We start from the raw sequence: 24,763 nt of genomic DNA, 5'->3' as shown, positions 1-24,763 counted from the left end.
ATGCTACTATACAATTATCCCACTGAAAATTAAAATTTGGACTAATGCCAGTGATGGGCTAGTAAACTAGTTCTTTGAAATTAAAAAAAAAAAAAAAAGCACTGTGGTTTATAGTGTTTGGTGAGTGCCACGCTGTAAATACTCCCGCCATGGCTGATTTAAAGTTAGCAATGGTTTAACAACTGGCTTGCAGGGTTCTTGAATTGTGGTAATTGGCACTGGTCAAGCTGGTAGGAGCCCACGCCTGCACACTGCTACAGCTGGGCAGTGTTTACAAAATCAGGCAGAAGTACACTATGTCCTTCCTATCTTTCAGAAGTCACTGTGAGGAGTGCCACATTGAGATAAGTGTCTGTTCTTTCAATACAAGGAAAGTAAGAGAGGATGGCTAGGAGGAGACATGGAACTGGAAATATGAGATGGGCAAATTCAAACTTTATAGCACAAAGCGACATTTTTTTGTAGACTGGAATTTTCAAATCTGTCTTAACCTCAGTGAAGACCCAGACCAGTTTGGCTGAATTTGGCAAACATTGAGCGAGCACTCCCAGTACACCAGACTCTGTGACTGGACAAGAGGGGTCAGGAATGTAAAAGATGACTGACCTTCCTTTAGGAAATCAGCCAACGATGGTGACATTTTGTGATCTACATAAATACAGCTTCGTAGGTTAAGTGGGAATTTGTGATTTGGGAGTGAAATGTGGTAACAGATGAATTATGTGTGTGATGTTCCTGGTCGTTTTGTTCTTGCATAATTAATATCTATAGGAGCCATAGGACCTCCTGGAGATGAAGGAGAAATGGCTATCATTTCCAAAAAGGGAAAACCCGGGGAACCTGGACCTCCTGGAGATGATGGATTCCCAGGAGAAAGAGGTAAACACTTAGAGTTTTTAACCATATCAAATAAGTTGACATCCTTACAGATCACATGTGTAGGCAACTTTCCCCAATAACAGAGATTAGAAAAGGACTTTTTTTTTTTTTTTTTTTTTGAGTTTCGCTCTTGTCGCCCAGGCTGGAGTGCAGTGGCACCAACTCAGCTCATTGCAACCTCTGCCTCCTGGGTTCAAGCGATTCTCCTGCCTCAGCCTCCCAAGCAGCTGGGACTACAGGCACGCACCACCACGCCCAGCTGATTTCTGTATTTTTAGTAGAGACGTGGGTTTTACCATGTTGGCCAGGCTAGTCTCAAACTCCTCACCTCAGGTGATCCACCCGCCTTGGCCTCCCAAAGTGCTGGATTACAGACATGAGCCACCACGAGAAAAGGCCATTTTTAAGATACAAATAAACACAAATAAACCTAGTGGTACATTTTTTGCTTCTCCATGCTAAAACTTAGCCGAAGTTCCCATGTATTCCTAGATTTGGATATTCTAAACTAGGATCAACCTGAGCTATACAAAAACTACTGGTTTCAGGTTTGGTAATTGATTTTAAAGTGAATAGCACAATAACTGTTCAAGTCATTATGACCAGTGCCTCTCAAACTTCAGTGCACATTAATCACCTGGAGAGCTTGTTAAAATGCAGATTCTGATTCAGCAGCTCTGGAGCAGCCAGAGATCCTGCCTTTCTAACAGACGCCCCAATGCCCATGCTAATGGTCCACAGAAACATTGCAGAGCGAGGATTTTTGACAACCCCATTTGTGTGCTCCTCCAAGGTCAGACTTAATCTGCATGAGGTGCTCATCTCTCAGCTAGTTGTTAGAGGGCAAATATTTTAACTTTTCTGGGTAAGTGCTTCTTCATTTGTAAAATAAGCAGTCGAAGCAAATAATCCTGTGTGCTCCCTCCCACCTCTGATAGTCCTTAGATGTTCTCAGGCAGCTTCTTTCATCAGTGAAGTCACTGAAACCAGAAATGATCAGGAAGCGGCTTGGGGCGGGAATCAGAATCCTCAATACCTTTGGCTTTATCTCCTAAAAGTAGGATGAAGTCCCTCAGCCTAACTATTACCTAGCTCAAAATTTCAGCAGAGACCTGTAACACTTCCAACTTCATCAGGTGATAAAGGAACTCCCGGGATGCAAGGGAGAAGAGGAGAACCGGGAAGATATGGACCACCTGGATTTCACAGAGGGGAACCTGGTGAGAAAGGTCAGCCAGGGCCTCCTGGACACCCAGGCCCTCCAGGCTCAACTGGTCTAAGAGGGTTCATTGGTTTTCCAGGACTTCCAGGTGACCAGGTAAGGGGCTAGTCCTTTGTGGGGGGAGAGATAATAAAACCTTTCTGCTCTTAGGATGTCTGTAAGGGGCTATAATTTGCCAGCATATATACCATTGCCCTTTCACTGGCTTTTAGAATGTAAGGTGTAGCCCAAGGAGAAAACAGAGCCTTCTAGAAGGCCACGATGAAACTGACATTTCTGACCAGTGCACCTGCCTGTTTCCCCTAAAATAGAGGACCAAGGCACGTAATCGCTATTCCCCATCCTGGTTTAAACCACCCACAAAGACTTGCCTCATGACCACTGGTTTACTGGAATGAAAGTCGTCCTGAAAAATCACCCAAATCTTCTCTTTAAAGTTTTCCAGTTTCAGATATCACAGATTTTGCTTTAAATATATTTAGTCTTCACAACCATGAGTGAAATACCCTTTAAGAATCCAGGAGGTACAATATGTGTAGTAGCCAACATTATACTTCTGGAAAATACATAACTCACTATCCATCTTTTGGAATGAAATGGATTTTTAAAGTCTTTCATATGCTATGACTTATAATACTATTTTATTTAGTATCAACTTATTTGTAATTTAAAATTCAAATTAGTAACACAATTACTGTTCCACAACCAAGTGTAGAGAATGGGATGCTACCAGTTGCTATTGAGAACTCTAATTCTGGAGGAGCTGTATCAACTTTGAAAAACTAGATACATGTAGTGGGAGACTTGCAATGCATTTCAACTTTCATTACCACTGCAAATTACAAAAACCAAATTAGTTACAGAAAATTACAACTGGATTGTGTTGTGCATGTGCCATTGTATTTGAAATCTGATTAAGGCCTTTTGTTTCATTAAACTGTCAGGGTGAGCCAGGTTCTCCAGGTCCCCCTGGATTTTCAGGAATCGATGGAGCAAGAGGACCTAAAGGTATGGTTTGGAGATACAGAAGCCACCTGTCAAATGCATAGTCCCGAGTGTTTCTATCATTATAAACAAGTGCCTTTTACCTGATAAGCAAAGTGTATCAAAGAAACTGCAGCACCCAAGGGGCTCTTCTTAGACAAACACTCAAGATCCAAATGTTCTACAGTTGTCACTCAGATCCAAGGGTATCAGATAGAAAACAGCATGCCTGCAGGCTCTTCATGTCTTCCTCCTCCGTGAGAGTCCCAGCAGCAGTCCATGGAGTGACTGCAGCCCCTCAAGTAACAGCTCAGTTGCAAGGATAACAGATCCACATCAGTGGGCAGTGCCCACAGGGATAACAGATCCACATCAGTGGGCAGTGCCCACCTTGGCTTAGAAACCCTATGTCCCACAGGAGTCAGTATTTTCTAAGGACTCCATAAGTACAGCTTTTAGAGTCCCAGTTAGGACATAGAGGCTAAAGCCATGACTTTCCAGCAGGTGCTAAGAGTTCACTTGAGAAGTTCCAAGATAGATGTAATTTACAATTGGGTTTTTTGTTTGTTTGTTTTTTGTTTGTTTGTTTGTTTTTTCACTATAAGTCAAGGTCAGCAAAATATTTTTTCCTAAAGGGCCAGATAATAATGATTTTCAGCTTGTTGGGCTATATGGTCTCAGTCACAACTATTCAGCTGTGTTGTTATAGTGTGAAAGCAGCCATAGACTATATGTAAACAAAGGAGTGTGGCTGTTTTCCAATAGAATTTTATTTGCAAAATTGGCTGCAGGCTACATTTGGTCCCACGGGCCTTAGTTTACCTTGTGTCAAAAACAATGTTGCATTGTAACACATCTAACATTCTAGTGAAAGAGAGGCTTCATTAACCCTTTATTCAGACAAACAAGTAAACAAACAAAGAGCAGGATATCTTTGTTGCAATATTTGCATAAAACCTTTAATAGTTTTACTATCTTGGTATACCATTGGGTTGATATTTTTCTTTAAATCTACTTTCAAATGATTCACCTTTTTAACCTTAGCCTTAGCCTAACTAGCTGTAAATTCACAAGTTAACATGCAATTATCCTTTATTTTGATATAAGTTAAAATAAATTTAAAATATAAAATACTAGTTAATGAACCACCTATAATCCTCTGTCTTACTACTTTGAGAGACACTCTATAAATAATATGCTAAATGCTGTAAGAAACATGACCTGTGTGAGCTTATTTCTTCAGAAAGAATATAATCTAGATCCCTTCTTGGGAAATGGTTACAAATAGAAGAAATTTTATATTTGATTTTGATATTTTATAACTTCAGGGTTCAGAAGTCACTCCTTTTCCACTTACCTATACATTTATTATAGTCTCTTTACCTTTCTTTCACAGTAAAAACCTACCTCTTCTCACTTCCTTCATACTTGTATTGGGCCATGCTTACAAGGAATTGAAATGCACTCAAGATACCTGGAGTCAAAGATGTCTTATGGATCCCACAGATAGGAGACATAGTTCTGCCAAGGCTAAAGGGACCCTAGCCCTTAAGCAATCCATGGTTTCTCACTTTTTCCCATGGTATATTTTTTTACTTTACCAACTGGCTTCATCTCTCTCTACACAGTATCTTTTCTGGATATTTCTGGATATGTTGGGTTGCACTCTAATGTGTTCTACATCAGGACAACTCATGAAAATGCTCTTGGTTTCTGGCCCAATAGCCAAGGACTTCAAATTCTCACTTTCTTATTCCATCTTCTCAAGGAAAGACTTGTTTGACCTGGAATGGGCCAGAATTCCACCCCTCAAGCAATTGGCCATGATTATGAGTAGAGTCAGATAGCAGAAAGGCTTCCACAAGGTGCTGGTGGGACCCCTTTAGAAAGGGATGTAAATGGGCAACTACTGTAAGATACACCTAACTTACCTCTCTAATTCTCTTGAAACCCCATCTATTTTCTTGTCTTTCCTCCCACTCCATTTTGAGTCCTCCCCTTCAAACTGGCTCCCAACCATAATGTAGGTCCTTGTGTCTGGAAGCATTATGGAGTGTCTAGTAGCTTTGTGGGACTGTGGGAGTCATGGCCTACAGTGACTTTTAAATGTGCCATCTGTTGTCATCAATGCAGTATGCCTTTGTGATTTTCTTTTCCTAGGACACTGAGTTGAGCTGCCTTATAAAAGAGCTTGAAATATGATTCCAGCAGCCAAAACAGTGACAATTTTTGCTTTTTGTTTCAAAAACATAAGGATATAGTCACTCAATGCCAAATAATTTCTTAAATAGAAAGTTAAATTTGAAAATTTTTTCAGGACTTAAAAACTCAAACTTATCAAGACCTGGAGATCCTTATGATTGTGATGAACTCTAAAACTGTGTGTGTGTATGTGTGTGTGTGGTATGTAAAATGCATCTTGCATTTTATATTTCTATTTGTTCTTGTTTAGAAAAGAAATATTTAAAAATACTCTCCTAAAATATCTGAAGATAAGCTATATAGACAAATACCATAAATGTTATTGTCACCTGTATGAGACCAAATTAAATTGTCTAAAATAATGTAACATGCATTTTATCCCTTTCAGGAAACAAAGGTGACCCTGCCAGTCACTTTGGTCCCCCTGGTCCAAAGGGTGAGCCAGGTAGCTCTGGATGTCCAGGTATAGCTGCATATTTTTCTCACTAAAACAAAAAAAAAAAAAATAGTTTAGTTTGAAAAGCAGAACAGTTACTTCTAGCTGGCAATGATCGTATCAATATTTTCTTCCCCCTTTGTGCATTAAGGTACAGATAAAATGGATTATATATAAACACTTCCATAGCATTCCTGGCCTAGAAGAACACCAGGGTTATACGCTAAGGATTCACAATCATTTTTCCATCATGGCTCATGTGACCAGTGATGCTGACACAACAGAAAACTCCCCAGGCATGCCCATATTTTGGCAAACTCAAAAATGAATATTGCAAACAATTAAAATCTGGACCATTTTGCACCCTATATCATTTCAAATGATGCATTCGCAATAACCACTCACACTGACTACAGCTGCAGGTTGTCATTCCGGCTCTTTCTTTCTGCTGAGAAAAGCACATGCCAGTGTAAGTGAGGTGCACCATTGTTGAGCTATCATTGAATCTATTTTAATTTACTAAAAATCAAACCAAATCAAGCAAACATAAGCCTCGTCACCAACAAGAAATCTAAGTATTTTGCTTCTCAACAACAATTAACATGGAATCCTTCAGAATGGATTGTGATGCACCATTGAGTTCTTGTGACAGTTGAGGCCACAACTAGCTACATTAGATGACCCACAGCAGAAGGGAGGTGCCAGTGCTATGCACAGCTCCATGCTTTACAGGGAAAGGGAAACCATTTGAGTTCAAGCCAATGGAACAGGACCCCTAGAGGAGAAAGCAGCCTTAGGACACAATGCTCTATTGGTTTGGCCTCATATATGTTTACATTTCAGAAAATGTTGGAGACGTTAATTAGTCCTCCCTTTCTGGACCCTATAGAAAATGCATCAATAGTTAAAATATGCATATCCCTTGACTTAGGAATTCTCCTAGCAATTTATCTGGAGCCAATAATCAGACAAGTGTACAAAGATGCATGCCCAGGAATGTGCATTGTGTGGATGGAACAAATGTCCATCCACAGATGCCTGGTTAAATAAGTTATACCCCAGGGCATTCAGCCAATAGTGGTCAGGTTAGAAACCAGGTTTGTGTTTAGCTGGGTCCCTTGTAAATTAAAACACCTCGTATTAATAAATGTGTGCATTACCTTAAAATTTCCTCTGGCAATAGCGGTGTTTCATTTCATATAACAGAAAGAATATTAGATATTTTCTGAGAACCATATGAGAAGTTTTATTTTCTTTCTTTTTATATTATAAGATTGTTAAAATGGAAGTCTAACAAAAACAAGTTAGTACAGTGACAAAAATGGCCTTTCCCACCTTCTTCCCACTCTTTCTTATGGGTCTTTCACCTCTGACATGAACAAATACATTTAGATAGTGTATATATATATATGTGTGTGTGTGTGTGTGTGTGTGTGTGTTTGTGTATTAGATGGAGTCTTGCTCTTTTGCCCAGGCTGGAGTGCAGTGGCACGATCTTGGCTCACTGCAACCTCCACCTTCTGGGTTCAAGCAATTCTCCCACCTTAGCCTCCCAAGTAGCTGGGACTACAGGTGTGCTCTACCACACCCAGCTAATTTTTGTTTTTTTGGTATAGACAGAGTTTCACCCCGTTGGCTAGGCTGGTCTCAAACTACTGGCCTCAAGTGATCTGCCTGCCTCGGCCTCCCAAAGTGCTGGGATTACAGGTGTGAGCCACTGCGTGCGGTCAGATTTTTTGTATTTTTAGTAGAGACAGAGTTTCACCCCGTTGGCTAGGCTGGTCTCAAACTACTGGCCTCAAGTGATCTGCCTGCCTCGGCTTGCCAAAGTGCTGGGATTACAGGTGTGATCCACTGTGCCCGGCCTAGGCTATAGTATAATATTTTAACTGAACTGTATAACTGAAGTGTACATTTGATGGTGGAAATAGTTTTGAGGTCAGTATTACGGGAGGTCATGACAAATATCAAAGTGAGAAGCCTCAGAAGGGAAAAATCAGTGGCTCAAAGTCAACCATTATTACTTCACCTGTGATCTTGGATAAGTTGAGTATCTTCTCTGAGCGTAGTTTCCTCACCTGTAAACTGGCCCTATGCATATTGCAGGATTGTCCTAAACATCAAATGAAAGAACCTGAAACTGAAAATGATTATGCAAATGTAAAGTGTGATGATCATCATTGTCATCATTATCATCATCAGTCAGCAAAACCTGAAGACATTTTCCTATACTTATTGGTATTTTTATGTAAACCCCAAAGATAAGATTTTATAAGCTCAGAGTAGTCCAAAATGGGGGCCTGTGATGTTACCTAGTATTTTAAGTTAAAAATCATAAATCTGAGTGATTTTACACTTAGGCTAACTTTTTCAGAAAGTTTGCCTTGGCAGAATTTGCCTGTTCTCATGTGGTTACCACCATTTAAATTGGCCCCTTTCCCATATGCCACGGCCTCAGCTTAGAAATTTTAAATTATATTATATGTTATTCACCAGTGTAGAGTTTACTTAATACACTATTTCCATTGACTGGAGAAAGCTGCATTGAATTCGAATGTGCATCGTGAGAAGGCATAGATTTGCAGCTGGTTTTGGGATTATATGTGATTATCCTGGGTTCAGTCCTACCCACTCTGCACTCTATTCAGAGAGAAAATATAGTACAAATTAACTCAAAAGTTCTGTTCTTAGCACAAACCCACAAAATTCAGGAGACAAGGTTTTTGTTTTGTTTTTTTTTTTTTAAATATTTCAGTGTTTTCATTTGTGGATGAGAATACTGCTGCTTTACCTTTACTGTAGGAATGTTTTCAGGATAAATAAGATAGTATAGAGTGAGATTAATAAATGGTAAATTCGATCAGGGAACAGTTATAGATGAACGAAAGCTTGTTTCATGTGTGCTGTAATAAATGATGACTATAGCCCCCACCACGGTTTGTAAATACAGAGACATATATTTTATGTGCAGATTCAACCAGTGATTTTCAGCACTCACTCTTGGTTTATCCCATAAACATGCATTAAACTCCTACATTGTAAATAAACCCATGGGGAAATAGTCATCCTCTTTAGTAATCAAAGAAATGTAATTTCCAGTGTCTGAAATATCATTTTATCCTTAATAAATTAGCAAGAAAAGAAGTCAGCAAACTAAAATGTCCTCAGTAAGAACATGGCATGCTCTTGGAGCTGTGGGGGGGTTCCACATGGTGGTATGAGTCAGTGCAGTACTTACTCTAAAGTACTGGCAACCTGTATCAAGAGCCAAAGGTTGAATGGTCTGCTGTAGAAAACTAGGGAAGAACTGAATTGTGCCCTGCGGCAAGTCACTGTCATGAGAAAAGGACCGTTTTAAATTGTTAAAAATTGAAAAGACCTATCCATTAGATGTTATGGGTGATTCTAGGATGAAACATGGTGTGAACAAACCAACTGTGAAGGACATTAAGGGGAGAATTGGGGGGATTCAAGTATGGGGATGAGTGTTTGATGGTATTAAGAATTGCTATTAATTTTCTTGGCTGTGAAAATGTTATTTTGGCAATGGATAAAAACGTTCCTATTTTTTAGACTTTTTACCTCCTGAAGTATTTAGGGATGGTTTTACACTATGGTGTGATGTACTTTAAAATACTTCAGCATTTAAAATGCATTTGAAAATACCAAGATATCATGCTATTTATCTAGAAATTCTACTCCTAGGAATTTTTCCTGAGGAAATAATTTAATAGGAGAAAAAAATTGATGAGAGACATATAAAGAGCATTATGGATAACAGCAGAGTTAGAGATAACTTAAATGGCCAATAGTAAAAGAAAATTGAATTAGTTAATGTAATTAAGATTGACTCAAAAAGCTATTGGCCATTCACTTAAAAATGATAATTAGGAAAACCAATATAAACTTGGAAAATTACTTATGCTACAACAGTAGTTTTAAAAATCAGAATATAAAATTGTGGATATCATCTGTACGTGTGCACATATGGAGAATGGTGTTAAGCTGGTGGGATTATGGGCATTTTGTTATCAATATCTCATTAATGTTACTTTCCTTTCCAATAGAAACTATTTAAAAAAGTAAGGATAGGAAAGAACAGGGTGGGCTGAGGTTGGTGATTTTACAGAGTCACTGTCTCAAACAGCAACTCCAGTGTTTGATCTTTCCTTCTTTAGGGCATTTTGGAGCATCCGGAGACCAGGGCTTGCCTGGCGTTCAAGGGCCCAGAGGATCACCTGGAAGGCCAGGACCACCTGGCTCCTCTGGACCACCAGGGTGCCCAGGTACCTTGAAAGGAAATCTGGAGACTTCCGGAGCACTCTTGTGTCTCAGAGTGTTTCAGAAACAACCAGTCTTTAATTAGACCTAAATTCAGATATGGCTCTGCCGTTTCCCAGACCTGTGACTTCGGATAGGTCACTTAAACTCATGTACGCCTCACCTATAAGCTAGCGGGTTTCACCGAGTGACTTGGAGTAGATTAAGACAGCACCTGTAAAGTGCCTAGCATGGCACCAGACACAAAGGAATGCTCAGACAGATAGCAACTCCTTTCTTTTTAGTTTTTGTTTTTTTAGAGAGAGAGGGCCTCACTCTACTAACAAGGCTGGAGTATGGTGGCATAATCACAGCTCACTGTAGCCTCGAACTCCTGGCCTCAGGGAGGCTATCTCAGTCTCTCAAAGCGCCGGGATTACAGGCATGAGCCACTGTGCCTGGTCCAGACAGCAGCTCCTTTCTAGCCCTTTGCATTTCCCCTGACATTCAGGATTCTTTTTTTTCCTCCCTCTCGACCTAAGGCAGATGTCACACTTACAGCACAGTATTTTCATGGATACTTTTCCTGCCAATTCAGAAAAAAGAAAGTTTAAAACTATAATTGGCAACTTCATTCATCTGGAAGTGTATTTTCTCCTTCTGAATTTAAACATATTTTTCTCCCTAGAGTTCAGATATATAGGAAGAAAAAGTAATGAGACAGTGTTCTCTGTTAGCCATTTATTAAGAACATAGATGACTTTCGCAGTGAATGTAACTCATTTATTATCTGGGCATCTGCAAAACTTCCCTGTCATCCTCAGGTGATCAGGGGATGCCTGGGCTGAGGGGACAGCCAGGAGAAATGGGAGACCCTGGGCCAAGAGGCCTCCAGGGGGATCCAGGGATACCAGGTCCTCCAGGAATAAAAGGTAAGTCAAAAGGAAGCCCATCCCACCAGAAAAATGCAGCCCAATGAGGGCAAATTAATGGTGTTTTTTCCTGTACCAGTGAGTGACCATGCTCTTGGTCATACCACTCTTTTCTGTAGGTGCTGTTAGCATCTTCCTACTCTTCCTTAGCCAGGGCTGTAGTGCCCATCCAGCCAGCTGACCTGCCTTCTACCAGGGAGATGGTAGTGCTACCATGCTACCATTTGCTTTTCTTTTCTTTTCTTTCTTTTTTGTTTTTTTTTGAGACGGTGTCTTGCTCTGTCGCCCAGGCTGGAGTGCGGTGGCACGATCTCAGCTCACTGCAACCTCCACCTCCCAGGTTCAAGCAATTCTCTTGCCTCAGCCTTCCAAGTAGCTAGGATTACAGGCACACACCACCATGCCTGGCTAATTTTTGTATTTTTTAGTGGAGACGGGGTTTCACCAGGTTGGCCAGGCTGGTCTCAACCTCCTGACCTCAAATGATCCACCCGCCTCAGCCTCTCAAAATGCTAGGATGTGAGTGCCCGGCTGCTGCCATCTTATTTCTGAAGGCATTTAGCCAAATGATTTTTATGATGTTTAGGCCCATTATTTATGTATTCTCTTCATCTATGGTTAAGCTCCTACTGTGTCCTAGATTCTGTGCTAAATGCTGGGTGTACAGTTTTGAAGAAAATAGACCTGCTTCCTGCCCTCATGGAGCTGACAGTATGGCAGGAGAGAAAGGCATTAATAATACATGTAGAAATGAATATATGTTTACTGATCATGATAAGTGGAAGAGAAAATAATAAGGTGCTACAGAGACAGAGTAATTCGTGTTCACCATCTTTGTTTGATCAAGGATAATTTTTTCTGGGTTGAATTTCTTGGTCTGTAAAGGCAATAGTGGACTGGTTAGAAAAGTCTGGTTATAATATAATAATATAATACAATACAATATACTATAAAATACTTGTCTTTAACAAATCTTTATGCCCTCACATTTATCCATGGTATCAATCCCTCTTCAGTCCATTTCTTCCGCTTTAGAAAAAGTACTTTTTTGGTCGGGAGTGGTGGCTTATGCCTGTAATCCCAGCATTTTGGGAGGCTGAGGTGGGCAGATCACTTGAGGTCAGTATACTGTTTGAGACCAGCCTGGCCAACATGGTGAAACCCCATCTCTACTAAAAATATAAAAATTAGCTGTGTGATAGTGCATGCCTGTCATCCCATCTATTTGAGAGGCTGAGGCAGGAGAATTGCTTGAATCCGGGAGGTGGAGGTTGCAGTAAGCCAAGATTGTGCCATTGCACTCCAGCCTAGGCAACAGAGTAAGACTCCATCTCAAAAAAAAAAAAAAAAAAAAAAAAAAAAGAAAGAAAAGAAAAAGTACTTTTTCTATGGGTATTTTTGGGCATATCTTTAGCATTACACTTACATTGTATTGCATTTGTTTGGAGGTTTTTCTCATCAAATAGAGTGTGATTTTTTAAAAAGCAAGGACTTTTCATATATCCTTGGGACCCAGTCACTACCCAGTAAGTATATTGGTTGGTGGTATGAATGGATGGACAAACAGGAGAATGAATATCTGAGCTGGTAGCCATGAGGTTGCAGTCCTTATCTGAACCAACAGCTGATGGTTCCGGCTTACTTGGTAGAGTCTTTTAACCAGGTTTCCTCTATTTCTTCTTCCTTCCCTTCTCCTTCCATCTGCCTTTGCTCATTGACTCATACATATACAAAATCCTGGTAAAATAAAAAGTACCTTCTTTCAGAAGGTACTGAGTTGGAAACCCCTTCTTCTGGGATTAATCCTTTTATTGTTTTGAAAATTCAAATAGGATTTTCCGACACTTTGCCCTCTTCACTCATTGGATAGCTTTGAAATAATTGTAATTTTCCAGAAGTTGTAGTGTGGTAGGTATTACTTGGTGTGATTCTGTGGAGACAGGAGCCGTTTATGTTGAAGAGTTGGTATACTCATTTATTTTCATGCATTCACATAACTTGATAGGAAGAGTTCCCTTCACAAGACAAGATATCTTTGTACTGTTCTCCATCTTCATTGACACTTTTAGTAATGTGAATTACAGCAATTCATGATAAATTTAGGATTTCAGGCAAAATGATCATTCTGTTATTTTGAAAGTTTCTCTGGTGATTGTGGCCATTTCCTGTCTCTGACCATCTCTACAGCATCATGGCATATTCTTTGACACTTTTGTGTCTGGAAGACAGTTGGTAAAGAACCAAAAGAAAACATTTGTCATCATTAACCACTCCCACTGCATTTCCACTTCTTCCTACCCTCCCAGTTTAGTAACACAGCAAGGATTTTTAAGTGTCATGGTGGCTTAACAACTTACACCCAATTTGGTCAAAATGACAGGGCTCATGTCACTGTTGTTGATCCTTCTTTCCCTTGAATTTGTTTGCATTTCTCACACAACTTCAGTATGGCATGCTATTACAAAACTAATAGCTGGTCGGCATGGTGGCTAATGCCCGTAATCACAGCACTGTGGAAGGCTGAGGTGGGTAGATCAGCTGAGGTCAGGAGTTCGAGACCAGCCTGGCCAACATATAGTGAAACCCTGTCTCTACTAAAAAAATACAAAAATTAGGTGGGCGTGGTGACGGGTGCCTGTAGTCCCAGCTACTCGGGAAGCTGAAGCAGGAGAATCGCTAGAACCCAGGAGGCGGAGGTTGCAGTGAACTGAGATTGCATCACTGAACTCCAGCCTGGGTGACAGAGCAAGACTCCGTTTCAAAAAAACAAAACAAATAGCTAGTAAATTTGATCCATAACAAAATCATCCCAAAATTAATCTCCAATCACATTATAATTCTGTGCTGTGGAATAGTGTGTTAAAAAGAGAAGGTGAGGAAACGGAACTTCACTTGTTTATACCACCTACAGACAGATGTTGCAGTGGTGCTCCATCCCCATACAGTGACGCTGTTTCACTTCAGACAGCTCAGAGAACAACCGGTCTTTAAAAACCATAACACAAAACAAAACAGTGAAATGTATTCCTAAAAGTTAAAACATCTACAGTATAAATTTATTGTTGCAGCTTGTCATGTTGATATAAAAATGAACTGCACTCCAGCAGAAACACTTTGAACTGAGAAACTAAATATTTGAAGTATATTCTAACTAAGTCAAGGGGACTGATTATCTTGTTTGAACAAACCAGCTGCTGAACTCAAAGTTGTTTGCTCTGCTAGAACAGGCCATATGGATTTTGCATCCTGCTTGTGTTCAATCAGATTTAAACTTTAACTTAAACATATGCTAAAAATGGCTTGATTCCAGCCACCATTGACTTTCTTCACAAAATTACAAAAAACTACTTTAAATTTCATATGGAACCAAAAAAGAGCCTGTATAGCCAAGACAATCCTAAACAAAAAGAACAAAGCTGGAGGCATCAGGCTACCTGACTTGAAACTATACTACAAGGCTACAGTAATCTAAACAGCATGGTACCGGTACCAAAACAGATATATCGACCAATGGAACAAAACAGAGGCCTCAGAAATAACTCTACACATCTACAACCATCTGATCTTCCACAAACCTGACAAAAACAAGCAATGGGGAAAGGATTCCCTATTTAATAAATGGTGTTGGGAAAACTGGCTAGCCATATGCAGAAAACTGAAACTGGACCCCTTCCTTACACCTTATACAGAAATTAACTCAAGATGGATTAAAGACTTAAACATAAGTCCTAAAACTATAAAAACCCTAGAAGAAAACCTAGACAGTACCATTCAGAATGTAGGCATGGGCAAAGACTTCATGACTAAACCACCAAAAGCAGTGACAACAGAAGTCAAAATAGACAGAGGGGATCTAATTAAACTAAAGAGCTTCTGCAGAGCAAAAGAAACTATCATCAGAGTGAACAGGCAACCTACAGAATGGGAGAAAATTTTTGCAATCTACCCATCTGACAAAGGGCTAATATCCAGAATCTACAAAGAACTTAAACAAATTTACAAGAAAAAAACAACTCCATTAAAAAGTGGGCAAGGGACATGAACAAACACTTCTCAAAAGACATACATGTGGCCAAGAAACATATGAAAGAAAAAGCTCATCATCAGTGGTCATTAGAGAAATGCAAATCAAAACCACAATGAGATACTATCTCACGTCAGTTAGAATGGCAATCATTAAAAAGTCAGGAAACAACAGATGCTGGAGAGGATGTGGAGAAATAGCAATGCTTTTACACTGTTGGTGGGAGTGTAAATTAGTTCAACCATTGTGGAAGACAGTGTCGTGATTCCTCAAGGATCTAGAACCAGAAATACCATTTGACCCAGCAATCCCATTACTGGGTATATACCCAAAGGATTATAAATCATTCTGCTATAAAGACCTATGAAAATGTATGTTTATTGCAGCACTATTCACAGTAGCAAAGGCTTGGAACCAACCCAAATGCCCATCAATGATAGACTGAATAAAGAAAATGTGGCACATATGCACCATGGAATACTATTCAGCCATAAAAAAAAGAATGAGTTCATATCCTTTTCAGGGACATGGATGAAGCTGGAAACCATCATTCTCAGCAAATTAACACAGGAACAGAAAACCAAACACCACATATTCTCACTCATAAGTGGGACCTAAACAGTGAGAACACATGGACACAGGGAGAGGAACATCACACACCGAGGCCTGTCAATGGGTGAGAGGCTAGGGCAGGGACAGCATTAGGAGAAATACCTAATGTAGATGATGGGTTGATGGGTGCAGCAAACCACCATGGCACATGTATACCTATGTAAAAAACCTGCATATCCTGCGCATGTATAAAGTGTAATAATAATAATAAAATGGCTTGATTCCTAGACTTAAAATTTTAAGTACATATGCCCTTTAAAAGGAAGACACCCAATTCCTAGTTGGGAAGTAATATAATGAAATAATGAAAACCTAAAGAATATTATCTGTAGCATAGCAAGAACTGGAAAGAATGTGGATTTCATATCTTGGCTGGTAGCAAGTAAAACGTTTCATAAGAAAGAAGAATCTGGAAATGGCTTTCCTCAGAAAAGAAATGCCATGTCCCTTAGAGCTATGAACATCATGGAAATATTCACCCCCCCAACCCCCGCTTTTTTTTACTAGATTACTTCCCTCCTGCCCTTCCCCCTCAGCACTTACCACACAGGATGTAATTGCGCATTTGTTCCATCACATCAGGGACAGACTTGTCCCGCATTGTCTTGACAGCACCTGCCAGGAGGTACATTTGGGGCAGACTCTCTGTGCATTAGGGAAACACATCTTATACCCTTAGTAGGCACTCACATATTTGCTGATATAAAAAATATTTAAATCTTATTTCAGAATCTTTGTTGATAAGAATCTTCCAGGTTTTTCAACCATTACTTACAATCACAAAGATCTCTCTTCCTATCAGCTTTAAAGTTAGGGTGAGCAGCTGTCCTGTTTTGCCTGGGCCTGAGTGGGTATTTCAGGATGTAGAAATTTCAGTGCTAAAACCAGGAAAAAGTCCCAGGCAAACAGGGACACATTGGTCACCCTCTCTATTAAAAGTATGAACCCATATAAAGTCTCTTGGGTGTGTAGAGTAATGTTTTCAGGCTTTATACAGCCTGTATTTCAGGCAAAATACAGCCTGAGAGTGGGAATCCAGTCGTAAAGAGTTCACTGGCTAACAAAGAGGGGAGCCACAATTCCAGCTGGATTGGAGGTTAGATTCACTGACTGGAGAAAGAGCACCCGGCCTGAAAGTACAGTGTGCTGCAGCCTGAAAGACTGAAATAATGAAATGATGGTTGTTTAGCAGGAGGACGACCAGAGAGGTGAATAAAAATTCCTCATTACCCAGAAATGTGCTTTGTTAGCCTAATTGCCTCTCATCTGCACTGTATATATTTTATGCATGAACAGCTTTCTGATTTAGAGATGGGATTGATAAAAAGCTTTCAGTAAGAAGGAAAAATTACCCTTACAACCCTACTCAGATGTAGCTGCATTCAATTTAGAACGATAACATTGGGTCAGATAAGGGTCGGCCAGTTCAACAATGGCGAGGCTGGGGCTGTGACAATCTAGGATCTGGATGTGTTGATGTGACAATGGGGAGCTGGCAGGAGCAGGGACAGTCCACCCCGGCCACGTCCCCAGGCCATCAATCTTGGTGACTAAAGCTGGAGATCAAAACGTGGAAATAGCGAAGTGGTCCCCCCAGAAATTTATTATCATTTCAGATAGACTGCAATAAATATCCAGATTTGGCAGATAAAGAAGGTCTGTGTGTTCTTTTGGTGCAAACTTGAAACGCTGGCTCATAAAATAGGAAAGAGGATTGGAGAATAAACTAAGCCAGAACTGTAAAATGTGGTTAGGAATAAGAGATTTAGGGAAAATAAAGATGCACTCCCATTTTTTTTCAAGAGAATGTGGCTCATTTAAACCAATCTAAAGCTTAGATCTTAAAAGAATAACAACTATCTGTTTCAAGTACTGATGATAAATAGAACGGAAGCAACTAACTGTACCACCTTCTAGTAAGAATCTATAGAGGACTTGCTTAAAATGAATAGATAATAATTAGCACTTGAATTATTTATATGCAAACTGATACCTCTAACTTCTGTAAATTATATTTGTCCTATAAATCTATTGAAGAAAGATATGGTATACAAATAAAAATTCTACCCTACTCCTTTTTGTAGCTTTCTCCCTCATCCACCTTGTTCCATATTTTCTTTCTCATTCACTCACTCAACAAACATTTATTGAACACATCCACAGGACCTGGTCTTGAACTCTGATTTCCCCTTGAGCAGGGGATATAGTCACCCAAAGACATGATTGTTGCACAGTGGGGGGTGGACATCAACAATCAAGGAGGTCCTATATCATGGGGGTAGGTGGGGGGCACCTTCTGTGTTCAACCTCATAAGCTGATGGTATTTTTATCCCCAATTTGAGAGATGTGACCCTAAACTAAGTAAACAGGCTGGCTGTGCACCGAGAGGCTCTTGTCTTGGATAAGAAAGAACAGCTACTGGGTGGAAGATCTACTGATGAGATAGGAAGTTTTCCAGGCTTGGCCAGAGGCTGGGGAGAAGCTGCAGCGCTCATAGCCATCAGTGGGACAGGACTTGTGAGAAGGCACCCAGCAGATGGCTCAGTGCCCAGGAGATGCTCGATAAATTTTCCTTACCTGCTTTCTTCCCTCTCTCTCCTCCTCCAACTTTACTAAGGGCCATCAGGAAGTGTCATTTGAAAAGGCTCTTGTTCAGACAACTTCAACACAACTCAACATACCTTGATGAAAAACCTTAAGAAAAATTTTCCACTGGAGGTGTTTAGTGACAACTTCAGTCAAGCCAGGCTGGTGGACGGCTCTTTGGAGAACTAAACAGAAGGTTCTTAGAGAAGGAACAGGCATCAGCGGGGTAATGTCTATTTACAGAGATGGGAGTTTTCAGTGATCATCGCAATATAAACTTAGATTCTGCAGAAAGGCATCAGAATGGTTGTGAAAGAAGTGACTGCAAGGCAGTAGCTGGAGCCACACTCGCCATGCAGGCCTGAGCATCGCAGGGCCAGCATTTGCCATCATGCCACAGGCGCCACGCATCCTCTCATCTGACTGCATCTCCATGAGTAGATCCTGAAGAAACTAGAGCCTGCAGCCCCTGGGAGGGTGCAGTGACCCCAAGCAGGTGTGAGGCCTGGATTTGCCCCCATCCCATCCATTTCCTCATCTACGGTGATTTTACTGTCATAAAGTCAAAGGTCACTTTCTACACCAAGATTCAGTCATTCTAGGCCGTATCTGGTCATGATAGGATCAGAAACCAACAGCAGTACTTTAAAACCAAAGAAATGTTTGTGTTAAGCTGTCTTGGCAGAAAATCTTTATCGGATGAATGTGTTAAATAGTACTGGGCCTGGGTTTCCACCATGATGACGAAGTCCGGACGCTCTGCTGGCCAGTGCCTGCGGTTGTAGCTGAAGTGAGGACCGGTGGCTGGTTTTCCCTTCCAGTCACAGGCCTGTGGTATGTTTCAGGTCCCTCCGGATCACCTGGCCTGAACGGCTTACATGGATTGAAGGGTCAGAAAGGAACCAAAGGTGCTTCAGGTAAGCACCTAATCATTCGTAACAGATTGAGCTTCAGTCAATGGTTCATGAGAGAAAGTGGTACCCTCCCCTGGTATTTCTGTACTTCATGAGATTTGGAGGCAATACTAACAAAACTGGCTTAGGTTAGAGATGCTACTGGAGCTATTTTTAGTGCTGAAAATGACATATGAAAAGGACATTTAAGAAAACCCTATTTAAGAAGGAATGGTTGGTTAACAGTGTCTTTGTTGGTATTGCTTGGGATTTTCTGTCTACTAAAAGTGCTCTGAACAATTGCTTTAAAGGAGCCACTTTTCAAAATGTTATCCTAACAAGTAAATAGTTGGGGATTTTAGGATTTTTGTATTGTTTTAAGTATAGTAATGCTATGTTTGACCACATAGGTCAAAATAGTACTAATAGCATCCTTTTATGGCCACTGCTAAAACAAATTACCTCCACAGTTTGCTATTATTTTCATACCATAAATAGGTTAATCTTTGACAAGTGTATTTTATCTTGTTCTGTTTAATATGATCAATATTTGTTGTGTTACTTTCTCAGAAAAACCACCTATGATCAGATAAAGTAGCTGAAACCTAACATGCAAATTTGAGTGACCCTGAGGAACAGGAATTGTGCTGCTAGGTTTGAATTTATTGTTGGAGAGAGGTGAAATCTTTATAGTTTGGAAGATCCAGTAATATAGTCACTAAGATTCATTTAGTAGCTCCTCCAAATAGTCAGATTAAATGTGTGTTCCTTCCAAGAAAACACTGATGTTCTTCCTTCCCAGTCTGAAATTCCACAATAGTTCTAATTATGCCAGTCTCCACCTCAAATTTCAAAGGAACTTATGTATCATTACTTATTGTATCTCATTTGTTTTTACTCTATCCATTGTAGAGGTCGGAGTGTTGGTATTGCCTCCAAATTGTTGTTTTCTAAAAGCTGGAAAATAACTATAGAAGAAATAAAACTTATGGCTGGCCAGTGTGGTGGGTCCTAAGAGAGAAATAGTGCAGACATTTGGATCACCATGGCAACCAGTGGTTGGTGTCTGCAGAACCAGCCACTTCTCTGCCACTATTGGGAAGTGATTCCTTTCCAGGCACTATAACAGGGACAACCAAAGAGAAGATATAGTATTAATTCTGTTTTCCCCATTAAGGTTTGCATGATGTGGGGCCACCTGGTCCAGTGGGAATGCCTGGGCTAAAAGGGGAGAGAGGAGATCCTGGGAGCCCAGGAATCTCTCCTCCAGGTCCTTGTGGAGAAAAAGGTCTCCCAGGTCCCCCAGGTAAGCTGCAGCATGCTTTGCCCTTCTTTCAATAACTAAACCAAAACCTTCCGAATGCAATGAGGCTAATGTGTGAACACGTCTCTTCTTAGGGAGATCAGGACCACCTGGTCCTGCAGGTGCCACAGGAAGAGCACCTAAGGACATTCCTGACCCGGGTCCATCTGGAGATCAGGGACCTCCTGGTCCCGATGGCCCAAGAGGTATGAGAGAATCATGACAAAGGATGGCAGTGCTCCCTTTGTTAGATGCTGCCAGCTTTGGAGGAATGTGGGACCAGAGAGTGGCAGAATAGAAGCACTGAAGCAGCCCCCGATCAGCTTGGCAGGTGGATAAGTGAGACATAGTTAGGGTGGGACTGTGGGTAGTGGTGGGCTCTCAGGACCATATCCAGGACCAGGACTTGGCCCTGTCACTCTTCTGTTTCAGCTGTGTTAGGTCCTCGCCTATTCAGGGTAGAAACTGACAAGCAAGCGTTTCTGTCATCAGCTTGATGCTGACCAAAAGTCTTCAGAAGTGGGTGGCAAGTGGGAATCGCACCCTCCTTGTTGGTCTCTAGCAACTGTCACATAAACCACTGGCACTAGCCCAGAGTGACAGGATGCAGGCCTGCTGCATGCAAGAAACAGTCTCTTCATGTGCTGCTGACAGTACATGTTGTTTCTTTCATCACTTCACAGGGGCAAACTTTGGTAAGGAAAGATGTTGGAAGTCATTACTAAGCTGACCAAGTAGGTTTAGGCTAGAGCTGGGTTGGGAATTGGGAGGAGTGTGGCTCCGTGTGATATCTTGCTAAATGCAGGCAATTGCATTCATACAAGCTCTTAGAACTCTTCCTTAAAGACACATGCCCATCATCTTTGAATCTTTAGGATATTAGAGATTGTACACTGAAAATAATAAAGCTCTCAAAAGTGTGCTAAGAAACTAAGTAGGAATATAATTGGGGTCAATTTATTCCTATTTGTGGAAAGTTGTTTTCCATTAGGATTATAAATTTAATCGAGTGAACATTCCTTTCCCACCAGACATATTTCCTCAAATGCCTGTCTATCTGTCCATCCATCCATCCATCCATCCATCCATCCATTCATTTACCAATCCATCCATCTATCCATTCATCTGTCTGTCTGGTACTCTATTCATCTATCCACATATCCATCCATCCATCTATCCATCCATCCATCCAGCCAGCCAGCCAGCCAGCCAGCCACCCATCCACCCATCCACCCATCCATCCATCCATCCATCCATCCATCTATCTTATCTATCCATCCAACCATCTATCCACCTATCCATCTTATTAAAGCAGTGGCAATGCAAACAACAACCCAAAATGATATCTTCAACAGGAATGACTCTGAAGGGAAGGAAGGTTTTGCTTGGGTTCATTTTGTCTAACAGCTACCAACCCATTATCTACACCATTTCTCAACTTGGTATTACGATCCATTCTATTTCATTTCTGTTATCATTGACTTCCTTATTCTTCTAATTCTCTTTATTCCTTGCTTGCAAATCATTAAATTGTTTTTCTTCAGAAGCTGTCAAGCAGCCAGTATACGCATTTGTCTTTGACTAAAAGAATATTTTTTGTCTCTTCTCTGTGGTTAGGAGCACCTGGGCCTCCAGGCCTCCCTGGGACTGTTGACCTCCTGAGAGGGGAGCCAGGTGACTGTGGTCTACCAGGGCCACCAGGTCTCCCCGGCCCACCAGGCCCTCCAGGATACAAAGGCTTTCCAGGATGTGATGGAAAAGATGGCCAGAAAGGTACGAATGTTGTTCCGTTAACTAGTATGTGAACACCTTGGTTATCTTACTCTTGAGGGTCTGGGGTACTGTGCCACCATTTCTATTTCCTATGCAAACAAAGTGACTCCTTTCCAAAATGTCCTTATTTCCCCAAAGAGTCCTGAACTTTGGGTCACAGTTGAAGAAGTAAAAGGAAGAGACACAAGTTCATCTTTAGGCCCTAATAATATTCTTGGTAATCTTCCAGGCCAGAACTGAACAGTAGAAATGTGATGCAAGCCACATGTGAAATTTAAAAATATAGTAGTCACATGTTAACAAGTAAAAACAAGTGAACTTTCATACTTTATGTGATTTAGCATAATATATTTAAATATTATTTTAACATATAATTAATATACATTTATTAATGAAATAATTGGGCTGATTGTGCAAACCTAGTTCCTTTTGCAAATAAGCCACTCCTTCTTCCTGCCTTTGAAATCCCATGTGTGTTCCATGCTAACAGCACAGCTCAGGTAGGACTGGCCACATTTCAAGTGCCAACTAGCCATGTGTGGTTAATAGCTTCTGTATTGGACAGCTTAGTTTTAGACTGCTGACTTTGCTTTTTTATATTCATGCAAAGATCCCCAATCACTGAATTTCCCCACTCTTTGAGGTTAAAATATTTATTTTAATTATTTTTTATCCAACTGCTAATATTTGGGGAGATCAGTTTTTGGTCGCCAGAATTTCAGATAATTTTTAGGTTCAAAGAAGCTTAAAAACATGACTAATGAGTATCCATTTTAACTCCCCCATTTCATAAATAAGGAAGCTGGATATCAGAAAAAGAGCAGTTGAAATTTGCAAAAGGAGCCCAATAACTAGCACCTTGCCTGAGTTCTGAACCAAGTGTGAAATAAGGCAAAAGATTAGATCACAGATAAAAATCACTGTGAGGCTGCCATGACTATAGTGCAAATGGCATCTGTGGAACTGTGCAGTGCACAGCCTGTACAACAGCACGGAGCAAGCCTGTTCATCTATATTAGCAATGAAATCAATTTTAGAGAATGTGGCTCAAATCTACAGGTAAGTAGGCTTCCAATTATTGAACCTCAGAATTGGACTGACATGCTAACACTCTAGTCACCAACAGAAAGGAGGAAGGGGCTGGCTAACACTCTTCCTCCTTAGTTACTCTAGGAAATAAATCTCTGGACATAAAATTCAGGACTGAGGAAATAACACACCATATGAATATGAGTGATCTACACAAGAATACACAGGGAGTTAGAAATATTGGTGGAACTACTAATCATGCTTCTTGACTCCCAGTCCAGAGAATATAATGGCCAAACAGTGCTTTACTATAAAGAGAGTGAGTTTCCTCAGTTTACCTTTTATGACTTACACCGTGAGAAATATTAGGCACCTGTAGGAATAGAGTAGTGAACAAATTTAAGTAGAGTCTCTAATCTTATAAGGACAGAGTTTCCGCCTGGCTCAGTGGTTCACACCTGTAATCCCAACACTTTGGGAGGCCAAGGTGTGAGGATCCCTGGAGGCCAGTATAGTTCAAGACCAGCCTGGGCAACACAGTGAGACCCCCTCTCTACAAAAAAATTAAAAAATTATCTGGGCATGGTGGTGTGTGCCTGTAGTCCCAGCTACTCGGGAGGCTGAGGTGAGAGGATCACTGGAACCCAGGAGTTGGAGGCTGCAGTGAGCAATGATTGTACCACTACACTCCAGCCTGGGGAATGGAGCTAATAATAATAATAAAATTTCTTTTATAAAAAGCGTAGTTTCATGGAAGACAGACATGCACGCTAAGGGATATGTCAGTTTAAATCCAGTTAAGTGTCCTGAATGCAGAGCTTATCAAAAAGCAACTAAACTTCAGTTGGGATTCCAGGGAAGGCTTCCCTGAGAAAGTGAGACTTGGTCTTAACTCTAAAACATGAGGAAGACACCATGGATATGGAAGAAGTAAAGGAACATCACATATGAGGAACTGAACCGATGTGCCTAAAACTAAGAGAGTGAGGAGGAGAGTGGTTTGAACTTGGCTGGGGAGGCACATTGTTCTCGGATATTGAAAGCTCTTTCCTGATTTTCCCTGCAGTCCCAGTCCTTTGTCTCCAGAGAAAGTTCAGGGTTACAGGACTTCTTTTTCATTGTAGTTTAGTCTTGTCTTGATCATGGAACCATTTCCTTAGTTCTTTTGGTCGATCATGTGTTTCCTTCAGAGGCAACCCGTCTAAGCCCGACAGGGGAAAGCGAGGCTCATCTTGACTCTCAGGCTAGCTATGCCCTGCATTTTGTTGGAGTGAATTTCTGAATTCAGTCTATCAAACTGTCATTGTTTTTATCTTGTCTCATTCCAGTGCCCTCATTTTGATGTTTTGGTTTTTTTAAGGACCAATGGGATTCCCAGGGCTGCAGGGACCACATGGATTTCCTGGGCCACCTGGAGAGAAGGGTTTACCTGGACCTCCAGGGAGGAAAGGGCCCACTGGTCTTCCAGGTGAGCTTCCAACCTACGTAGAGCATTTTGTTTAAACATTTACTAAAATGGTCATCGTTCAGAAAGTAGTTAATATTCTGAATTACTAGCACATTTTTATTACTTAAGCCCTTTCTTATATTAAGAGTATATTTCTTTCAGGCTGCACTACAAAGTCTC

The 24,763-nt window shown here is 40.7% G+C and overlaps 1 protein-coding gene across 1 annotated transcript in view; it reads left to right on the top strand.

The window, feature by feature from the left end:
• The window catches only part of COL4A4 (collagen, type IV, alpha 4), a 138,893-nt gene that overhangs the window by 94,609 nt on the left and 19,521 nt on the right, over positions 1 to 24,763 (top strand). The window contains exons 29-39 of the mRNA XM_011952037.1: positions 772 to 879; positions 2,016 to 2,197; positions 3,046 to 3,109; positions 5,676 to 5,750; positions 9,902 to 10,009; positions 10,808 to 10,915; positions 18,984 to 19,055; positions 20,209 to 20,337; positions 20,430 to 20,540; positions 21,952 to 22,107; positions 24,497 to 24,604. Coding sequence (XP_011807427.1) covers positions 772 to 879; positions 2,016 to 2,197; positions 3,046 to 3,109; positions 5,676 to 5,750; positions 9,902 to 10,009; positions 10,808 to 10,915; positions 18,984 to 19,055; positions 20,209 to 20,337; positions 20,430 to 20,540; positions 21,952 to 22,107; positions 24,497 to 24,604 — 1,221 coding nt within the window. The remainder of the gene's footprint in view (positions 1 to 771; positions 880 to 2,015; positions 2,198 to 3,045; positions 3,110 to 5,675; positions 5,751 to 9,901; positions 10,010 to 10,807; positions 10,916 to 18,983; positions 19,056 to 20,208; positions 20,338 to 20,429; positions 20,541 to 21,951; positions 22,108 to 24,496; positions 24,605 to 24,763) is intronic.

The sequence above is a fragment of the Colobus angolensis genome, unplaced genomic scaffold (genome assembly GCF_000951035.1).
Source record: "Colobus angolensis palliatus isolate OR3802 unplaced genomic scaffold, Cang.pa_1.0 Scaffold33, whole genome shotgun sequence".
Classification (NCBI taxonomy): Eukaryota; Metazoa; Chordata; class Mammalia; order Primates; family Cercopithecidae; genus Colobus; species Colobus angolensis.
Note: the sequence above shows the minus strand (reverse complement) of the source record. Positions and strands in the feature narration are given on the sequence as shown.